At 41.5% G+C, this 19171-nt stretch overlaps 9 protein-coding genes across 9 annotated transcripts; 7 read left to right on the forward strand and 2 right to left on the reverse strand.

The window, feature by feature from the left end:
* Nucleotides 1–122: 122 nt before the first annotated feature.
* SS1G_10161 (hypothetical protein) lies at nt 123–1526 on the forward strand (the record flags this gene model as incomplete). The annotated part of the gene is made up of 1 exon (XM_001588564.1): nt 123–1526. One exon carries the CDS (start codon nt 123–125, stop codon nt 1524–1526), a length of 1404 nt encoding a protein of 467 aa, XP_001588614.1.
* A 1173-nt stretch (nt 1527–2699) lies between these two features.
* On the forward strand, nt 2700–3377 carry SS1G_10162 (predicted protein; the record flags this gene model as incomplete). Its single annotated transcript, XM_001588565.1, has 2 exons — nt 2700–2973; nt 3112–3377. The coding sequence occupies 2 exons, from the start codon at nt 2700–2702 to the stop codon at nt 3375–3377; spliced, it is 540 nt and encodes a 179-aa protein (XP_001588615.1).
* Nucleotides 3378–6644: 3267 nt separating this feature from the next.
* Nucleotides 6645–6872, reverse strand: SS1G_10163 (hypothetical protein; the record flags this gene model as incomplete). The annotated part of the gene is made up of 1 exon (XM_001588566.1): nt 6645–6872. The coding sequence occupies one exon, from the start codon at nt 6870–6872 to the stop codon at nt 6645–6647; it is 228 nt and encodes a 75-aa protein (XP_001588616.1).
* A 1410-nt stretch (nt 6873–8282) lies between these two features.
* On the forward strand, nt 8283–8558 carry SS1G_10164 (predicted protein; the record flags this gene model as incomplete). Its single annotated transcript, XM_001588567.1, has 2 exons — nt 8283–8287; nt 8381–8558. The coding sequence occupies 2 exons, from the start codon at nt 8283–8285 to the stop codon at nt 8556–8558; spliced, it is 183 nt and encodes a 60-aa protein (XP_001588617.1).
* Nucleotides 8559–8837: 279 nt separating this feature from the next.
* Nucleotides 8838–9883, reverse strand: SS1G_10165 (hypothetical protein; the record flags this gene model as incomplete). Its single annotated transcript, XM_001588568.1, has 2 exons — nt 8838–9710; nt 9773–9883. 2 exons carry the CDS (start codon nt 9881–9883, stop codon nt 8838–8840), a joined length of 984 nt encoding a protein of 327 aa, XP_001588618.1.
* A 1254-nt stretch (nt 9884–11137) lies between these two features.
* SS1G_10166 (predicted protein) lies at nt 11138–12404 on the forward strand (the record flags this gene model as incomplete). Its single annotated transcript, XM_001588569.1, has 4 exons — nt 11138–11196; nt 11699–11765; nt 11813–11950; nt 12273–12404. 4 exons carry the CDS (start codon nt 11138–11140, stop codon nt 12402–12404), a joined length of 396 nt encoding a protein of 131 aa, XP_001588619.1.
* A 974-nt stretch (nt 12405–13378) lies between these two features.
* Nucleotides 13379–14521, forward strand: SS1G_10167 (endo-polygalacturonase; the record flags this gene model as incomplete). Its single annotated transcript, XM_001588570.1, has 1 exon — nt 13379–14521. The coding sequence occupies one exon, from the start codon at nt 13379–13381 to the stop codon at nt 14519–14521; it is 1143 nt and encodes a 380-aa protein (XP_001588620.1).
* Nucleotides 14522–15585: 1064 nt separating this feature from the next.
* On the forward strand, nt 15586–16635 carry SS1G_10168 (hypothetical protein; the record flags this gene model as incomplete). The annotated part of the gene is made up of 2 exons (XM_001588571.1): nt 15586–16048; nt 16199–16635. 2 exons carry the CDS (start codon nt 15586–15588, stop codon nt 16633–16635), a joined length of 900 nt encoding a protein of 299 aa, XP_001588621.1.
* An 871-nt stretch (nt 16636–17506) lies between these two features.
* SS1G_10169 (hypothetical protein) lies at nt 17507–18809 on the forward strand (the record flags this gene model as incomplete). Its single annotated transcript, XM_001588572.1, has 3 exons — nt 17507–17595; nt 17679–18304; nt 18367–18809. 3 exons carry the CDS (start codon nt 17507–17509, stop codon nt 18807–18809), a joined length of 1158 nt encoding a protein of 385 aa, XP_001588622.1.
* Nucleotides 18810–19171: the final 362 nt, after the last annotated feature.

Below are 19171 nucleotides of genomic sequence, written 5' to 3' on the forward strand. Positions count from 1 at the left end.
AATTGTATGCATTTGCATTACAGAATTTGATCGAGCTTTAAAAAGCTTCAAGAGCTTATCCTGGTACTGACATCAACCACCCCACCCCTATCAAACTTCAGATCTGGATAGAGATTCTCGAAATGCGTCTTTCATCGGCTTGCCTAGGTCTTCCATCTTCGATTCTCTTATTACTTATTTCGCAGACGGATTCTGTACAAGCTATTCAAGATAATCGATTCTTGACCCATTGGCCTCGCGATCTTACGGCACATTTCAAAGATTGGGTTTATGGATCCCCGAGTTGGAGACAAGATGAAGAACTTGAGAAGGATGATATATTGACTTCTAAAACTCCGATTGGAACTCTGAAAATGAGTGAAGATGAGGGAGAGAAATTCTTTATGGAATATTGGCAATTTGAGGGAGAGGATACTCAATCAAATTTGGATGAGAAGAATAACTTTTTGAGAAAAAGAGATTTGAAGGAGAAGGCTAGGTTATTTGCAAACTCGTCGATTCCTGTCTCTTTTCGAGCGCCATTTGCCTTACATACGGAAGATCATTCGGGATCTTTGAATTATGAAGATATTCGAGCTCGCAGAAAAGATTCAGCTGCTATATTGGCAATACTGGAAAAGAGAGATTTTAAATGTCCTACGGGAACATCGAATTGTTCATCAATAGGATATCCAAATAGTTGTTGCGCAACGGATGAAACTTGTTTCAAAATCACAGATACTGGATTAGGTCCTGTTGGATGTTGTCCTAGTGGAGGAAATTGTGGAGGAACCATTACGAATTGTGCTTCACCTAACACAGCCTGTGGAGATGATGTTGGAGGAGGTTGTTGCATACCAAATTATGTATGTGCTTCAATTGGTTGTGTTATAAATCCATCACTTGTAGTAGTTGTTACTACAACCAAAACTTTCACCGTTATTTCATCAACTCCAACTATTACTACCCAAACAACTACGATTACTAGTACAAGATCTTCAAGCATATCGAGTACATTCTCCCAAAGTTCGACATCAACAGCTTCTACAACTACAGTCACATCAGCTTCAGGAGTTGTTCCCGTTCGACCTACAGGTGATTCTACAACCACAACGACGACGGTGTCATCAACTATCACTGGAGATACGTGTCCAACAGGATTCTATGCCTGTTCAGCTCATTATCAAGGAGGGTGTTGTAGAACAGGTAGAAATTGTGATACAACATCATGTCCAGCTACGTCATCAACAACAATAATTAGCGATGGGATCACAGTAGCAGTTCCAGTTGGATCGGCAGCAACATTAACATCAGCAACAGGAACTTGTGCAACAGGCTGGAGTACTTGTGCGGCTAGTTTGGGTGGTGATTGTTGTCCTAGTGGTTGGGCTTGTGGAACGGCAAGTTGTGAGATTGTACAGACGCAGGCTAGTGCTACGATTACGGAAGTGCGTCAGAAAGAGATTCCTGGGGTGGGTGAGAGAGTTAGGGGAAGAGGAGGAATGGTGGGGGTTTTTGGGTTGATGATTGGGTGGTTGATTTTATGAGGAAAAAGATGAGGTGGGATTATAGATTTATGACTTATGTCTAATGGCCCATGAGTAATGAATATATGAGAATTCTGGACTCATTTCATGGATGATTGGAGTTATAAGTTTGATTTGCATACTGAAATACATACATTCTGATTGGTAATCAATGAATTCTTAGTATTAGATGAATATAGAATTAGAAAATTATAAGGAAATGAACAAAGAGCATGTATTCATTACCGAGTACAAACACATTCAAAAATTCGGAACAGAAAATTATCTAAATAAAATAGAAATTCCTCTCTTTCTTCATTTTCATATTCTATAAGCCGCCTACCTGTTCTTTAAATACGCACTCACTCGTTAGAGAGACCCTCGTTCACTGGTGACTTTATCGATAGATGATTTCTAGACTGCGGGTACTTAGCTGCTGACTAAAATTGAGCCACGACGCCACAACCGTCAAACATTGTGGATCCACTGGTGCTTCCAAGTTCCAACGCTCGGGTGGGAGGGTTGCATGATTTAAGAAACGTGGGGCGAGATTATTTGGCTTGGCTTGGCTTGGGATTTTTTTGACATTTGATTGAGTGAGGTTGAGGGAAGACGTAGAAACGAACAAATCAACTTAGAAGACTCAGATAATACTACGAAAGAACGAAACGAGTTCAAGAAAGGGAAGCGAATATTTCGAGGACCGACGACTTGTTTTTGTTTTGAAGATCAGAGGTTCTGAGTACGGAGGACTGATTACTTGGGTCTGTGGGGTTTATTCGCGAGGGATTTATTTATTTTTGAGGTTCTACGGTATCTGCGTGGAATTAAGAATAATTACGAGTCTGCGGGAGAGAAGATTTATTTGAATGAGAGGTACGGGGGATAATTCGATACGGTCGTACGATACTATACGATACTGGGGAACGCGAACAATAGACCCTGGGGCGGGAGATTGAGTGTGTCTGTTTGTTCGACCTTTTACTGCTTTACTGCGCTTTTGAGGGGAATGGTAGAGGAATAAGGAAAACGAGGAAGAAGAGCCGATATCTGCGGTTGTCTTACGAGGGGCATATACCCAACCAGCATCACCATTCACACATCTACCTACTTTATCCAGCTATCTACATACAAAAATATCTCTACCTCCACTTTCGCACAATCGATCAAACGCGTCAAATATCCACACACGAAATGGCATCTTCAACTTCCAACTCAGCAGCAGCACGCATGCAAACTCATCTTCAAACAGAACCACAAAATCGCAGCCAAAACCAATTGCAAGGAAGTGTCACTATAACTCAATCACAAACTCATACATCAGCACCAGTTTTACGTTTAAGAGGCGAATCAACTGGAGAAAGTGAAAGTAGTACGAATGGGGAGAGGGGTTTAGGACGCGGAAGAAGAATTCAATGGGCGGAGGATGTGGTAGATAATGAGGGATTAGGGAGGAAAAAGAGTAAAGGTATTTATAGAGTTTCTTTTTTGTACTGATCGGGTGTTGGGGAGTAGAACTTGATGGAATTTGGATGAAGTTCTTTTTTCCTTGGACAGAGAGGGAAGAAACACACAGGAACAAAATAAGCTAACGATAATGAATTAGTATGTTGTATATACCACGCTCCTCGCCCTATCGACGAATCATCAGATGAATCTTCGAGTGATAGTGATGATAGTAGTAGTGATGATGATGGGGGTGCGAAACCTTCGGGAGGTAATGGGGATAAACATGATCATGGGGATGAGTGCGCACATGGACATGCACATGGAAAGGGAAAGGGTAAAGGCAAAGAAAGGAAAAGAAGTCCAAATGCTTATGAGAGGCAGCCGAATTATAAAGGGAAGGATAAAGGGAAAGGTGGTGGATAAATAAAGTTGATGTGAGCTTCTGCGGTGGGGATATATGTGTTTGAATCAGGGGTTTGGGGAAAGTGGAAGTGGAAGAGGAGGGGATGGTTCTGGGCAAGCATACTTTTTTTATGACTTACGACTTTAATTTTTCTTTGATAGAAGATTGGGGTTGGAGTTAGGTTGGGTTGGGATTTGTTGTTTTCATGTATTTGCATGAATGTATACATGCATGCATCTCTAGAACAAGATATGAAATATGAGATATAAATGAATATCTGATGAATGATGAAATGTGCATATATATACTGGCACACAGATGTACATGTAAGACTTATTTACGAATATAATCTTACATTTTTTATCATGAATATCACAAGGTACTTTGACTTGTAGGTAATATAAATTTTATTGATAAAAGTATATACTATCTAGATACCTATCTACAGTAACAACTCAAGGACTACTGGTTAGATAGGAAGTTTTTTGGGATGAAAAGAGAGGAAGTGTGGAGGGGGGGGGTATTTAGTTAGCTGAAGGGTGAAAATTGGGGAGTTTGTATTGTTTCGGTGGGTAGATGGATAGATGGGTAGATAGACAGTATTGTGAATGAGTTTGGGTACTAATTAGGTAGTTTATTTGAGAGAAGGGGAGAGGAGGGGAGAGGAGGGTGAGTGGGGAGAGAATATTAAATGGATATTAAACTGATAGTGTCTTTTATATGATTTTTTTGGAAAAAGATAGAATAAAAGAAGCTTGAGAAGATTATCTATAAATGATGAGGCGAAGGATATTATAGATGAGAATTTAAAAGAGTGTAAAATAGACGAGATTATTTAGAGAGAGGGTAGAAGATGATATTTGAATAACTTGAATAGAATTAGAATCTTGATTATAAGTTTAGAGAATGGAATTATCTAATTATCTAATAGGAAAAGAGATTTCTGAGAATAAGAATAAGAAGAGAGAGACTTTGAGTAATCATATAATTATCGGCTCGATGAGATGAGATTATATTGGTGGATGTGTTTGGTAGTTTTGATGAGGAGAGTGTTACGAGGTTTGCCGTCTAGATCACGTGGAAGTGCTCTAGGCTCTCGAAGTAGGTTTATAACTAGGCGTCAAGCAGGGACTTAAAGTAATGACAATAATGATATGCAATTCGTAACTAATAGTAGAGTATACTAAATGATTGATCTTGAGCACGAAGCTCTATACAAAGGGAATCCATCTTGGTTATATAGATATTCATGCTCCCTTGGATCCTTTTGGATCCTAAGCTCCAAAGGCTCCATTGGATCCTTTTGGATCCTCAAGCTCCAAAAGCTCCAAGTCACGTGCTTTCTGACAGTGCGTGCACATACGATCTTAAGGTGGCCCAGATCACATATTAATTCGATGAAATCTGATCGCTTTTGCACAAGGCCCAAGCTCTCCTAATTAGTCAATTGTTACTATCGTAACAGAGAGGGGAATTAAAGAGGAAGTTAATTAAATTGCTATAAAATTTCTTATAGATTACTCTGGATATTATATATAAGATTGGATATTTGCAGTGGTTTGGATGTTTAGGTTGTGGTTTGGTATAATATAACTAGTGTTAATAAGTGTTTGGGATGAAAACTAAAGGAAGAAATCAAGTAAATTATATCACTAGAAAAACTAAAAATATAAGATCAGGAGTATGAGATTTGAAAAATATTTGTTATTACTATAAATTAATAGTGAGATTAAAGACTTGCTATCAATATTAATTAGACTTCACCTGTAGTATAAAAATTAATTAGTCTACTTTAAATTTAATATTTAGAATAATTAATAAGAGATCGAATTGTAACGATACTGTACCGGAGGCAGCGGCTGCCTGAGGTTTCGTCTGATTGGTAGTTGTGGGTTAAGGCTTTATCACTAGTCTTCACTTGGAAGTGAAGTCGTTACTAGATCAAGTAGAATGTAGGTAAACTAATTGATAACTAAGTTGAGCACGAAGCTCCTAAACTATGAAACTACTCTGACTATATACTGAACAATAAAGGGGGCCCCTAGGAGCTTTCTGGCTCCTCAAGACTCCTTATCACGCGATTTCTGATGGTGCGTGCGCATACGATCTTCAGGTGACCAAGATCACATACTAATTCGATGAAATCTGATCGTGTTTGCACACGGCCTAAGCTCTCCTAATTAATCAGTTTGCTACCATCGTAACACCATCAATCCTAATGGTGAATCGTGACACGAATGTTACGTCCAAAACGATTAGTATGTCACATGACCATAAAACATGTGATGGAACGGTGAGGAACGAACGTTCCTAGGAACAACCAGGAACGCTCGTTCCCAGGAACGACGATTCCTAGTTAACCATAGGCACGAAGGACTATATAATCAAGATGGATTTCTTTTGTATAGAGCTTCGTGCTCAAGATCAATCATTTAGTATACTCTACTATTAGTTACGAATTGCATTATTGTCATTACTTTAAGTCCCTGCTTGACGCCTAGTTATAGACCACCTCGAGAGCCTAGAGCACTTCCACGTGATCTAGACGGCAAACCTCGTAACATCGAACTGTGTAGTGTAATATATATTATCCCTTGAGTATATGAGTAGATGAATTTATAAATATTTATATTATTGTTGTCACACTCAAGAATACTGGGTAAAGTATCTTGTATTAGAAAATACTAAGCTAAGGAGAAAAGAAGAAGGAAAACAAGAGTAGAGATTGATTGATTGATTGTGTTTATCGTCATAGGCCGTAGGCCCACGCGCCTTGGCGCGTGATAACCTTAGCCATCTATTCCAGTTTTGGACAAATGACGCTCAGAGGAGAAGCCTCTGAGTGCACAAGAGTAGAGATTGATTGATTGATTGATTGTGTTTATCGTCATAGGCCGTAGGCCCACGCGCCTTGGCGCGTGATAACCTTAGCCATCTATTCCAGTTTTGGACAAATGACGCTCAGAGGAGAAGCCTCTGAGTGGTTTACTAGCTAGCTAGGGGGAGTATTTATATACAATTTAAAGGGGGCTAGGGCAGGGTTTACATGATTGCCTTCGCAGGGGGGGTTTGGGCCGGTAGGCCTTTTGGGGTTGTAATTGTGGTCATCCTCGTCCACTAGATCACTGGCTCTTGATCTCTCTCCCTTCCCCTCATACTATTAAAACATTGTACTCGAAAACCCTTCATCCCTGATCCCCTTCCCGATACCATCAATCCAATTACTCCTTATATACCAGAACGTACTGTAATCGCCCACCGTCAGGATTGCCTCGTCCTCATTCTGATCATCCTGCCAATAGAAAGCTTATGAAGGAGCACCAATCCTCATATAGCGTAACTATAGCATGCACAGGTAGTGGCTTGTACGGGTGTCCCGATTCCGTAAGTAGCATACCTCCGCTGAATGAGAGCAGAGTAAGTTTCGTCATCAGCTCAGGTCCTTCAACAGTACTCCTCCGGTGTTCCCGTATGGAAGGTATATAAATTGTTGTCGTTTCAGTCGTGTCGATCATGGGAGGTATACAGTATATAACATATACGCGTCAAAGATGTCGAGTTGTACTATATGTTCCAGAGGAGTCTCACTTTTAAGAAGTGAGATGATTTCGTGGCGTATTGTCGTAGATGATGGTGTTGTCCTCTGTTTCGTAATAAAGGTAGTGTTGTAGAGAGCGCATTTCGATAATGCAACTGTCAAAAAACCGCAAACGGGTAAAAACGTCGTGATCGGGCGCCTCTTCCTCTTCCAATTACCACGACTCCATCAAATAACTCAAACTTAGCTCTGCAGACTCTCATAAGAGAGCTGGAGGTTCGTAGGATGCACCGCGTACAGGTGTTGAGTCTTCGCATCCCCACAAGAGTAGAGAGTTTTCCTATGATTAAATACAAACGGGGCATGCCACGTGACCCGGAGGTGTGAGGCGTCACAATTGTCATTATTAATAATATTTATCTACTTCAAGTTTTAAACTTTTAATACTTGATCTATAATCATAATGTCTTTTATTTAAATATATAACATTGAAAAAGAAGTTCTATTGGATTTCTTTACTATAATTACTTTTAGTGATCTACTCTCTTATAAGACTTAATTATTCAAACTCGGAATATTTCATATTAAAATAAAAAACCCAGTCTAATCATTTGAATATCTTTTATTCGAGGCACTCTACTAATAAAAATATAAACTCAGGTATAAGATAGTATAATTAGATGTATTACAACTTGACAAAATGAGAAAAAGAGTAACAAAATTGATAATCAATCAAGCGGGTAAAATTACTCTATAAGATATTGAAAACAGAGCGAAGTATACCAGTAGAATACTATTAATAAAGATCTTAGATGATGCTACTTTGAATTTGAGTTGAGTTAGATGATCACGGGTTAGTTAGAAGACAATTATCACTTATAATACCGGCTACTCTTATTTCTTAAGGTTCATTTTCGTCTGGAAGAGAGGCTGCAGGTTCTTTTACGGAGAGAGTTTGGTAGGAGAGAGGAGAGAGAGAGAGAGTATGATATGAAGTAGAGGAATATGAAAAGTGTAAGGTAGCGGGTTATAGGAGTATTATAGTATGACATGGAGAGTAGAGAATAATGGATAGGGAGTATTAGAAGTAAAGGTATGAAGTAAAGAACAACAGATAGAGAATAAAAAATAGGGAATAGAAAGTAGAGAGTAGGAAAGTAGACAGTGGGAAAGTAGACAGTGGGAAAGTAGACAGTGGGAAAGTAGACAGTAGGAAAGTAGAGAATACCAAAGTAGAAAGTAGGAAACTAAAGAACAAAAAAGTAAAAAGTAGAAAAGCAGCAATTATATATAAAACAATAAATAACACCAAATACTTCCACTCCTTATCAGCTCATTTTATCTAGACTTAAATCGAAACAGTAATAGATATCCTAATCTATTAATAATGGGGTAAATACCGCGAAGTAATGAAAATAGAGGGGCAACCTCTTAATAAGGGGAAGTCCGGAGAAAAACTGAGATAAGAAGATACTTCGGAATTAGGGATCCAAGAAGTGGATTTAGGGTTCTTGATAGTGGGTGGTATGGATGGGGTGGAGAAAAAGGGGAATGGATGGATGGATGTGGCGATATTGATGGTGAGGTGTATTGTGTACGGGATGTAGTTCTGATGGTTCTATTAGTGGTAGGAATGAGATGGGCTGTTGAGATACGGCTATAGTTTAACTCACTCACTACGTACTCACAACATCATGCACGCGATGAAAAAAGTTCTCGTGCAGCAGAAAAAGGCTGCGAGATTTATATACATGAAGCATTATAAGCTCCAAAAAGACTATATACACTATATACATGAAGCATCACAAACTCCGAAAAACTATATACATGAAGCAACACAAGCCCCAAAGAAAAACACTATATACATCTAAAAACATCATCAGAAGATAACTACCGCCATCACCCGCTTTCAATCACCAAAAGAGCATTGTACATAGCTAACTTAAGAAAGGTAGCTAGTATCAACCCACGATTTGTAGTTGCTACCCAAAACACCAGAGATAGTGTAAGGAGTAGAGTACGAGTGGGAGAAGCTTGCACGGGTACCCGAAGCACCGGCACCGGTGTTGGCATGTTCCTCAAAGAGAACATTCTGAGTATTTGGCGAGCTGGTAGACCAAACCGACCATCCGGCACTATTAATAACGTTGCTCATTGAAGTTTCTTGGACAGCGACACGAGCATATTGACTCCATGGACGACCAAGGTAAACGGTGCCGGCACCGGCGCTTGAGGATGCACTAGTGGTGATGGTACATTTGTTGATGACATAGAGAGATGGGTCAGAGGTAGATGGACGTCCATCGGCGGTAATACATCCACCACCAGCTGAAGCAGCAATGGTAGAACCGTCAAACCAAGCGACAGAGTGTTGACCGAAGATCCAGTCGACGGCTCCCTCAATGTAGCATTTAGCGTAAACTTGATTTCCAATTTGAGTCAGGAGAGTATCTTGGTATCCGTAAAGTCCAACACCGTAGTAACCTTGATCGGTGTTGTAGGCGGCCAGAGCAATGGCTTGAGAACCCTTTCCATAGGTGTTCTTAATGTTGATGTTGTAGAAAGCGGTGTTTGCGGACAAGTTAATGACGGTTCCGGTTTCTTCGTCGTTAGCGGCACCGCTCAAGAGAGAAGAACTGTGTTGGATGTTGACGACGTTGCTTCCATAGGAGCTAGTATCCTTGGTGTATCCATATACAGTGAGTTTTCCCTTCAAAGCGGGTATGGTAACTTGTTCCGCGTAAGTACCAGAGTAGAGGAAGATGCTTTGGGCCGAAGTGGTGGTGGTGCTGAGAGCATTAACGGCTTTTTGGAACTATAATGGTTTAGTTAGGATGATTTAATGGATCTCGGTCGAGTTTATTTTCGGCAACGTACAGTAGCATAGGTTCCTCCCTTACCGGCCGTAATGGCACCGGAAGGAGGGCTAGTGCGAGCTGCGGCCAGCACAGCGGCGACGAAAGTACTGAGGGTAAGAAGAACACGCATTGTGGCAACGACACGGACTGGAATGGACGAATGAATGAATTGATGGAAGTCTGTGGGAACAAGTGTCAAAGGCCGATGCAGACTATTTAACCAGTGGACACTGGACATCCCATGCTGCATGCGAAGACTCCTGAGAGAGCTTCGGTAAATGTTCAATATGGAATTCTCCGAATTGGACGCCTAGCCAAGAGCAATATCGAGAATCACCCGATAGTAGAATGCCACCCCGAAAATCACTCGAATACGTCTCGGTCCCTCGGTGTGAAGATGTCAGGACCTATCAACCCCACTCCCGGACACATGTGTTGGGGTTCTTAATGGGGTTGTAATAAGCGTCTTTACAAGGCATCTTGCAATGTATACATTATTGATTCTTCGGCTGAAGCCCATTTTAGATTGATTAGATCCTTTTATCACAATTCTGGGTCCGCGGGTAAAACATGACCATTGACAATCGTCAATCTAGTCAACCCATCACATCGACCCCGTCACATCTAAACAACCAGTAAAAGTATTCTGGAATCTTTTGAACGAAACCATAGACTAGCTATCTCTGATGAGTAAATCATGAGGAGGCGTTTGATTGGTCAAAGTCGCCATCGGCAGCTAGTGGAAATACCCATTTTCGTCGTAGAAGCGAGTTTCAGGTTTTCTTATTTGATATTGCTCAAAAGTGGATGCAGAAAAGGCAATTGTAAAGTGCATCCAGGGTCCTTCGCCACTTCTTTGACGACACATATGTATTTTACATAGGAAGTACAGCAAAAGAGATGACCAGGTAGTTTACACTTTTTCTTTTTTTGGAAACAGACCTCCAGTCACTCAAGTGAAATTCCCTCTTGATATTGGTCGTCTGATCAAGAAAATAAGCAATTCTTCATAACAGCCATAGTTGCGAGTATTTTCAAGGTAGTCCCTTGGGTAAGTTGAGATTAAGTTGAGGCACGGGACGGGTATTTTCGACGCATCTGGACTTTGATAGATGGAAAATAGATGGATGAATCATTGACCTGGAATGGGATATTAGGTTCGCTGATAGAAAACTCCTTGTTCTTCAAATTGAGACATCATCAAACTACCGACAAGAAATTCCAACACACATGGATTGAACAAATTGATGAAGCGTGATTCCGAAAAGGTTCTAGTTCTTCCATATCTTCCAGGAACCATCCACTGTTGAGCCACTCTTGTGAAGTTGTGAGCCACATTTTCACCGATAACTGGGTTGTGAGTCGGAAAATCATGCGACTTATCATGAATCATGATATTCTATGCCGTGGTGGAGTACGAGAACGTACATACGTACATCCAGAGTATTGATTATGGAGTTTTTAATTTGTGATAATATGGGTCATTTGTAAGATCTTACTCATGCCGTCCGCCAGGAACCCGTGCGGCCAGAAAGTAAAGCACTCCCGTCTAATCAAGAGTTAAATGATAGCGGGAAAATGTTTCGAGCGTTTTAAATTGAGGGAATGTAGAAGCCTCAAGGCCATATTGAATGTAGACTGTAGTGATAGATTGTCTTGGAGTGATACGACCAAAACTCTATCGTAATAAAGTGTAATTATAAAAAACATGTCTATTTCATTGGTCAAATTAAAGATTCTAAACATTGACAATTTGATATACTACGACAGCGTAAGCAACTTTCCAGTGTCTGGTACGAAACTCTATGCACATGCCATGAGATTGTAAATTACAACGTGGGTTCTTTAGCGTCGGAGGTTTCATGCCTTTCCAGGAGCACGTACTGTAACAGCTTACAAGTAGCAAGTTGGCAATGCTTAATAAATGCTTATTTAATGCTAATAGGGGTATCGTGGGTATATCCGGGGGCATCATGAAGCAGGCAAATGGATTTAAAATTACTTTGGAGGCGGTAAATGAAGAAATACAGGACCCAGGCACCGACTCATCTTGGCATAGAAGGGAGCTTCCTTCCGTCTGTCGGTAGTTGTAGGGGACGTCTTGGTACAATGCTGCGTCACGCGTATGGATGCGAGCAGAATTAAGGTTGTCATAATGTCATTGTCATTGAATCGAATACCACCCACGGAAGTACTCGTACGCACTTTTAACTTTACACAAATGATTGACAGTGACATCTTATCGAACATGTTGTACTTTACTTTAGCTTTCGGAGTATTGCCATCTCCACACTTCGGAATATTCACATCACCATCGCGATATCTCCCATGCTGTGTTCGTATGGCTCTGCTCAAAGTTCATTGAGCCGTAATTGTTTCCCGTATATTCCTATTTGCCTATACTACTACAGCATATAGCAATTAGTTCTTATAGTTCTTATCACAGAGTACAGAATGTTTTTCTTCCACCAATTGCACTGAAGTGATAGTGAAGAATGACAATGTGACTGATCTACCAGCAGAAAGAAACAATTTCCCGTGATGATAATACCATAATCCATGAACATCTTCAGAATCATTCACATTCCATCCCTTGCACGGAATACCGTATCGTAGGTTATGCAGCGGTTATTAATAGCGATAATGCTTAATGTTTTCACCAGTGGACGTTTCAAATGCAGAGAATAATCCGTCCTCCACCGCTACACACTTTCAGGGGTATTTGTCCCGTAACCACACCAATCACAGTCTTCTCCTTCAAAAGTTCCATCACAATTCTAGTGCATCCGCCTGTTGGTACTCCATAGATAATCTTATCAACCCAAAACACCCTAAAGAACTTTCACCCCATGTATTGGTGACTAAATTCAGGGATTGTGCTCTTTAACCTATTTCATGGAATACCGCGGTACGATACTCCGAAATTACTTCGGTATAACATTTAACGCACTAGGCGAGCTTGCCAAAATTGCTTGCTGTGTTAGTATCTTTTTGCTTCGTTTCATCCTCTAATAAACCTTCCCCCTTTGATATATGTGATATGATCACAAAAGATTTGGTGACATTAGGGTGTGATAAATCATGGTGTGCTAGGTAGTGAGTGGGATTGCTTTCTCCTGGCTAAAGTTTATGATATTGATTCAAGGATTGCTAGAGTCAAAATGCGAACCGTGATTGTAGAAATAAAGCATTAACATGATGAATATTTTGGCTCACCGCGGGTTAAGTTGTTCAGGTTCACCGCTGTCGACATGTGTGGGGACAGAAGCCGACGGTGCGAGGATCAGTTTCTACTGCTAAAGTTTATGCTATTGATTCAAGGGTCGCTATGATCGAAATGAGAACCATGGTTCTAGAATTGCAGCTTCAACACAGCATCAATTACTTTGGCTAATTGCTGGTCAGGTTGCACGGGTTTACCGTTGTCGACCTGTGGAGAGCTGACGGTGCGATTTAACGGTGTCCCACTTTAAATCTTCCCCAAATTTCAATCTCGTCTTGACATATATAAGAAGCTTCCAATACCTTCTTTTCTTTCCTCATCTCATCATCACTTACATTCTTTTCCATACTGTCTAGTACATTCACTCTTTACATTCCTTAAATAACAACTCTACTAGCCAATATGGTTCACATTCTTTCCTCGGCCTTGAGCCTCCTTGCGCTGGGCGCAGCTGTGTCTGCCGCTCCAGCACCAGCACCAACTGCTGCACCAAACGTTGCCGATGCTCTTGCAGCAGTCGAGAAGAGGGCCGGTTCCTGCACCTTCTCCGGATCCAGCGGTGCCGCTGCTGCCATCAAGTCCAAGGCTTCCTGCGCAACCATCGTCATCAGCGCCGTCGCCGTTCCATCCGGAACCACCCTCGACTTGACTGGCCTCAAATCTGGTACCCACGTTGTCTTCGAGGGTACTACCACCTTCGGTTACGAAGAGTGGTCCGGTCCTCTCGTCTCCGTCTCCGGAACTGACATCACTGTTACCGGTGCCTCCGGAAGCGTTCTCGATGGTAACGGAGCCAAGTACTGGGATGGCAAGGGTACCAACGGTGGAAAGACCAAGCCAAAGTTCTTCTACGCTCACTCCTTGAAGGGCAAGTCCTCCATCAACAACGTCAAGATCTTGAACTCCCCAGTCCAAGTTTTCTCCATCAACTCTGCCTCTGGTCTTACTCTCTCTGGTATCACTATCGACAACTCTGCCGGTAACTCCCTCGGACACAACACTGATGCTTTCGATGTTGGATCTTCCACTGATATCACCATCTCCGGCGCCAACGTTCAAAACCAAGATGACTGTCTCGCTATCAACTCCGGTACCGGCATCACCTTCACCGGTGGAACCTGCTCCGGTGGTCACGGTCTCTCCATCGGATCCGTCGGTGGACGTTCCGACAACGTTGTCTCTGATGTTATCATTGAATCCTCCACCATCAAGAACTCCGCCAACGGTGTCCGCATCAAGACTGTTTCCGGTGCCACTGGATCCGTCTCCGGCGTTACCTACAAGGACATCACCCTCTCCGGTATTACCAAGTACGGTGTTGTCATCGAGCAAGATTACGAGAACGGTTCCCCAACTGGAAAGCCAACCTCCGGTGTTCCCATCACTGGTGTCACTCTCTCCAACGTTCACGGTACCGTCTCTTCCTCCGCTACCAACGTTTACGTTCTCTGCGCCAAGTGCTCTGGCTGGACCTGGGATGTTAACGTTACTGGTGGTAAGACCTCCACCAAGTGCGCTGGTCTCCCATCTGGTGTCAAGTGTTAAATACTTTAACACGGCTACTTTCAAGCACTGGATTCCACTAGGAAATCAATTGTAGAGGGGGAATGGGGAGAAAGGGGTTCGAGCCGGCTGCACCCAGTTGTCAATTCTTTGTACATATAGCTTCTCTTGTCACACATAGACTGTTTAAACACTTGTAATCGAATTGATTTGATTACCACCAAACCTTTGTCCATCTAAATAATAATTCTTCGTGACTTCTCTGTGTTCATCTTCACCTTTCAGTTCCTGTCTTTTTTAACCATTATCTTTACTAGAACAGACAGCAACTCAAACTTTCCATGATTTGCATACATAGCTCCTATGGCCCAGATGCCTATTCAGCATTTCGGTCTGTTTATCTTTTATTTCTCACCTCAAACGTTGACTTGTGGCTATCTATCTCCAAAGCTCGGATTTCACTGACATTGATGTGAGAGTTCTTTATCCCATGTATGAAATCCAAACATTTTGCTTATAGATTTTCTAACTTTACCTTTGATTTGCATTTGTTGGTGTTTGGCTAAAAAATGGTATCAGACAATATCTCGTATGTTGTTGAGGTGCATATGATTTTGATGCATCGTCATATCTGTCTCTTTGCGTCACCGTATATGTAATTTCTTTTACATCACCATGCATTCGGGAGCTTCCCTTGTCAAAAACGTGGAATTTGCCGCATCAAAATTTGGTCCTCATCAAAATTTAAGTGGGACCCATCAACAATTAAACGGCGACGACGGCTCTCAGGAAAGTTTACTCTAATTGGACAATTGCGATGAACATTTAAATTGGAAGAAAGGATGGAGTCTAAGGATATGAATTGAGCTGTTAATATCTTACAAAGCAGATAATATTTGGCCACCACTCAAGGGAACGGAGATTCCGGACATAGTGGAACGCATTCGCTTGTCCCCTCATTTTGGATTCTGAGAAGACTTTCAGAGGGAGAACAAAGTGATTCAGTACAAGTTTGGGGTTCAGATGTTAGCTGTGTGAGAGTGAAAAGAAAAAAAAACATCTTAACCCACGCGCATTGTGGTAAAAGGATACGACAAGGCGCAAATATGTTCCGTACAATGATATCAGGGTCAAGGTTTGTGGGAATGCGCCAGTCGATGACAGTGTCTAGAACTATGATTCGAAGCTCGACTCCTGCAAGAACTGCCATTTTGCAGAATCTCCCACACAGACCAATAACAACATCTGCTACTTCTGCGAATTCTCTCCGCACAAAATCTCGTCCTCGAACCACAAACTTTACATTTTCCTCGAATCCTAAACCTTCCTCGGAAACATTATTTCAACGGCTTCACGCAAGGACAAACAGATATTTTCACAATTCAAGGCCGAGGAGGGATGGAGGGGCAAAGGCAGAAAATCTAGGGGACGAAACATCATTATCTGGGAGAATGAAGAAATTGAGTAGGGAATATGGGTGGAGCGTGGTAGGAGTTTATATATTCTTGTCCGCCGCAGATTTTCCCTTTTGCTATTTATTGGTTCGGACTTTAGGAACAGATAGAATTGGTAAGTTAAATGTTTTCTTCGAGTTTGATTTAAGGGGATCTCATTTGAAATTTACCTATTGATGGAAGTTCATTGTGGATTTCCTGACTGCAATCTTTGACTTATAATATTCCAAAATTCGTCTCAAGTCATGAGTTAACAGTATTCAAGGTGAATGGGAGCACATTATTACCTCGAACATCAAGAAAATGATACCCGAATCTATCAAAAATGCCTGGCACGAATGGCGAACCGCCATGAAAAAAGCCGAACATGATATAACTGGCTCAGACAAAATCAACGACGGCGTAGAAATGGCTGGATGGGGCGTCGAGGAAGCCGAAGAGAGAAATAAAAAAGATGCAAGTCTTGGTACACAACTCGCTCTGGCATATGCTATTCATAAATCCTTCATTTTTATTCGAGTGCCATTAACAGCAGCCATTACTCCAAAGGTTGTGAGGACTTTAAGGGGATGGGGTTGGGATATAGGGAAGCGAACTTCGAAGGAGGAGAAGAAAATAAGGGCAGCTCATCATGCTGCTAAACCTGCGAAGCCTGTTGCATCGAGGGTAAAGAAGGTCTTTCAGACTAAAAAGAAGTCTTGATTGTGGGACTTGTTTTGGGCGTGAGGGGTGTATATACAAAAGGATGGTACATAAAAGCTTGGGTCACTGAATTATGAACAGAAAAAGATATTTATGGAAGAGAAAGGAATGGGAGGAAGGATGTTACGATTAGCACGGCATGGTATGGTGAAAAGCATTGAATGGAGTTTTGTTTTATATCACAAGCTACACAACACGCATAGCAACTTTTGGGATTCGAGGGAGTTATACCAAATAGAATACTCCTCTCATGTTTTATTTACTACGAAATGAAAATGTTTTGATTGACGGAAATTCATTAAGATTTGGTTTAGGAGTTTGAAAGTCCCAGCTATGACATGACTCATGAGGAAATGTGTCAACAGTTCACTAAAAAAGCTCAGGCTCACACTCATAGGGAGTCCCCCGACTCCCCGGATTCGGAGAGAAAATAGCATTTAAATTATGCATTTTATGTAGGTATTTTATGCTATAGTATGGGATTTATGAAATGAACTGTTGGGATCTTCTCCATCTTTAACAATCAATGACCGCCATTTCTTATTTCAGTACAAGTGAAGAAATCACCAATTTCCAATTACTGAACCAAACAAGCATTCACTCCGCATTTTACCAAGAAAACATTTCCCTCAAAGCACATTTGTGATAAAAATCGGTGGTCCAATCGGACAACGGAAAAATCTCCACGCTGGCTTTCAGACGGGTGGTTTACCCCGCCATTCCTCACATCGTGGCTCCTCAAGCTAGATTGTCTGCTATTGCACGACAAATAAATCCTATTTCTTCAGATACTTCCAGTCAATTATCTACAACAACAAGAAACTTTACCAATTCTACGAAACACTCGAAATTTCAGGAAACTAATTCCAAAATGTCAAATCAACCTGCTCATCCTACCTTGTTCATTCCAGGCCCTATCGAATTCGATGATGCTGTTTTACAGTCTATGAGCCATTATAGGTGTGTATATTTTGCTATTTTTGATTTTGTACAAACGGCATAGCTTGAGATGGGATAATTTACTGATATTTATCTTTAAATAGTGAGAGTCATGTCGGCGCACCATTTGTAGCCGTATTTGGAGAAACACTCCAAATGCTTCGCAAGCTGTTCCAATCCACTGATCCCTCATCCCAACCCCTCGTTGTCTCTGGTTCCGGTACTCTCGGCTGGGATCTTGTCGCGGCCAATCTTGCGGAGCCTGGTGATGAGGTCTTGGTTCTTCATACGGGCTATTTTGCCGATTCGTTCGCAGATTGTTTTGAAACTTATGGCGTGAAACCTACGCAATTGAAGGCGAAGATTGGTGAGAGACCTCAATTGGATGAGATTGAGAAGGCGTTGAAGGAGAAGAAATATAAATTGATTACGGTTACGCATGTGGATACTTCGACGGGGGTATTGAGTGAGTTGCAGAAATTGAGTGAGCTTGTTCATTGCGTTTCTCCAGATACTTTGGTTATCGTGGATGGTGTTTGTAGTGTGGGATGTGAGGAGATTGAATTCGATAAGTGGGGGTTGGATGCTGTTATTACGGCTAGTCAAAAGGCAATTGGTTGTCCAGCTGGTCTTTCAATTTCCTACTATAGTGGTAGAGCGATTGAGAGTTTCAAGTCTAGGAAGACTCCTCCTGGGTCGTATTTTGCTTCGTTTAAGAATTGGTTGCCGAGTAAGTTTTATCTTGTTCAAGCCCTCACTCTTTGGATAGGAAGAAAGCTAATATTAAAATAGTAATGCAAAACTACGAGGCTAAAAAGCCATCCTATTTTGCCACTCCCTCCCCTCAACTTATTCACGCCTTGCACACCTCACTCACTCAAATTCTCTCTATTCCCCTCTCAGAGCGTTTCGCCCAGCACAAAGCTGTCTCTCAAAAGATCAAACAAGCAGTAGCGGATCTAGGCCTCAAGCAATTGGCATCTAACCCTGCAGATCAAGCAAGTGGTATGACAGCTATTTATCTTCCGGAAAATGTTAAGGCTGCGGATTTATTACCTAGTTTGGGGAAGAAGGGAGTTATTTTTGCGGGAGGACTGCATAAGGAAATTGCGGCCAAGTATATTAGGGTGGGTCATATGGGGGTTAGTGTTATGGATGAGGGGAGGGGCGATATAGAAAAGGCGATTGAGGCTTTGGGGGTGGGGTTGAAGGAGGCTGGGTATCAAAAGGCTTAGGTTTGGGGTTAGAGATTTGTAGATGGGAGAGGGAGGGGGAGGGGAGATAGATACATAGATGATTGAGGTTGGTGTGATGGATTCTAGGTAAAATGGTTGGTGTGACTAGAGATATAAAAAACGGGGAAAAAGGGAAATTTTGGAATGCATATATTTTGGAGAAGAAAAATCTTATAACAAAATCAAAATTTAAGATTTCTTTATAATGTCGATGAGTGGGTGTAAATACCCCATAATAGGTAGCTACCTAGGTAGGTAGGTATGTTCACAGTAAGATTTTGATATCTTATATTTCTAGGAGATTTGAAAGATTTGAAAGATTTGAAAGATTTGAGGTTTTGAGGGTTGGAGTTAGAGTTGAT

The sequence above is a fragment of the Sclerotinia sclerotiorum genome, genomic scaffold (genome assembly GCF_000146945.2).
Source record: "Sclerotinia sclerotiorum 1980 UF-70 scaffold_15 genomic scaffold, whole genome shotgun sequence".
NCBI lineage: Eukaryota > Fungi > Ascomycota > Leotiomycetes > Helotiales > Sclerotiniaceae > Sclerotinia > Sclerotinia sclerotiorum.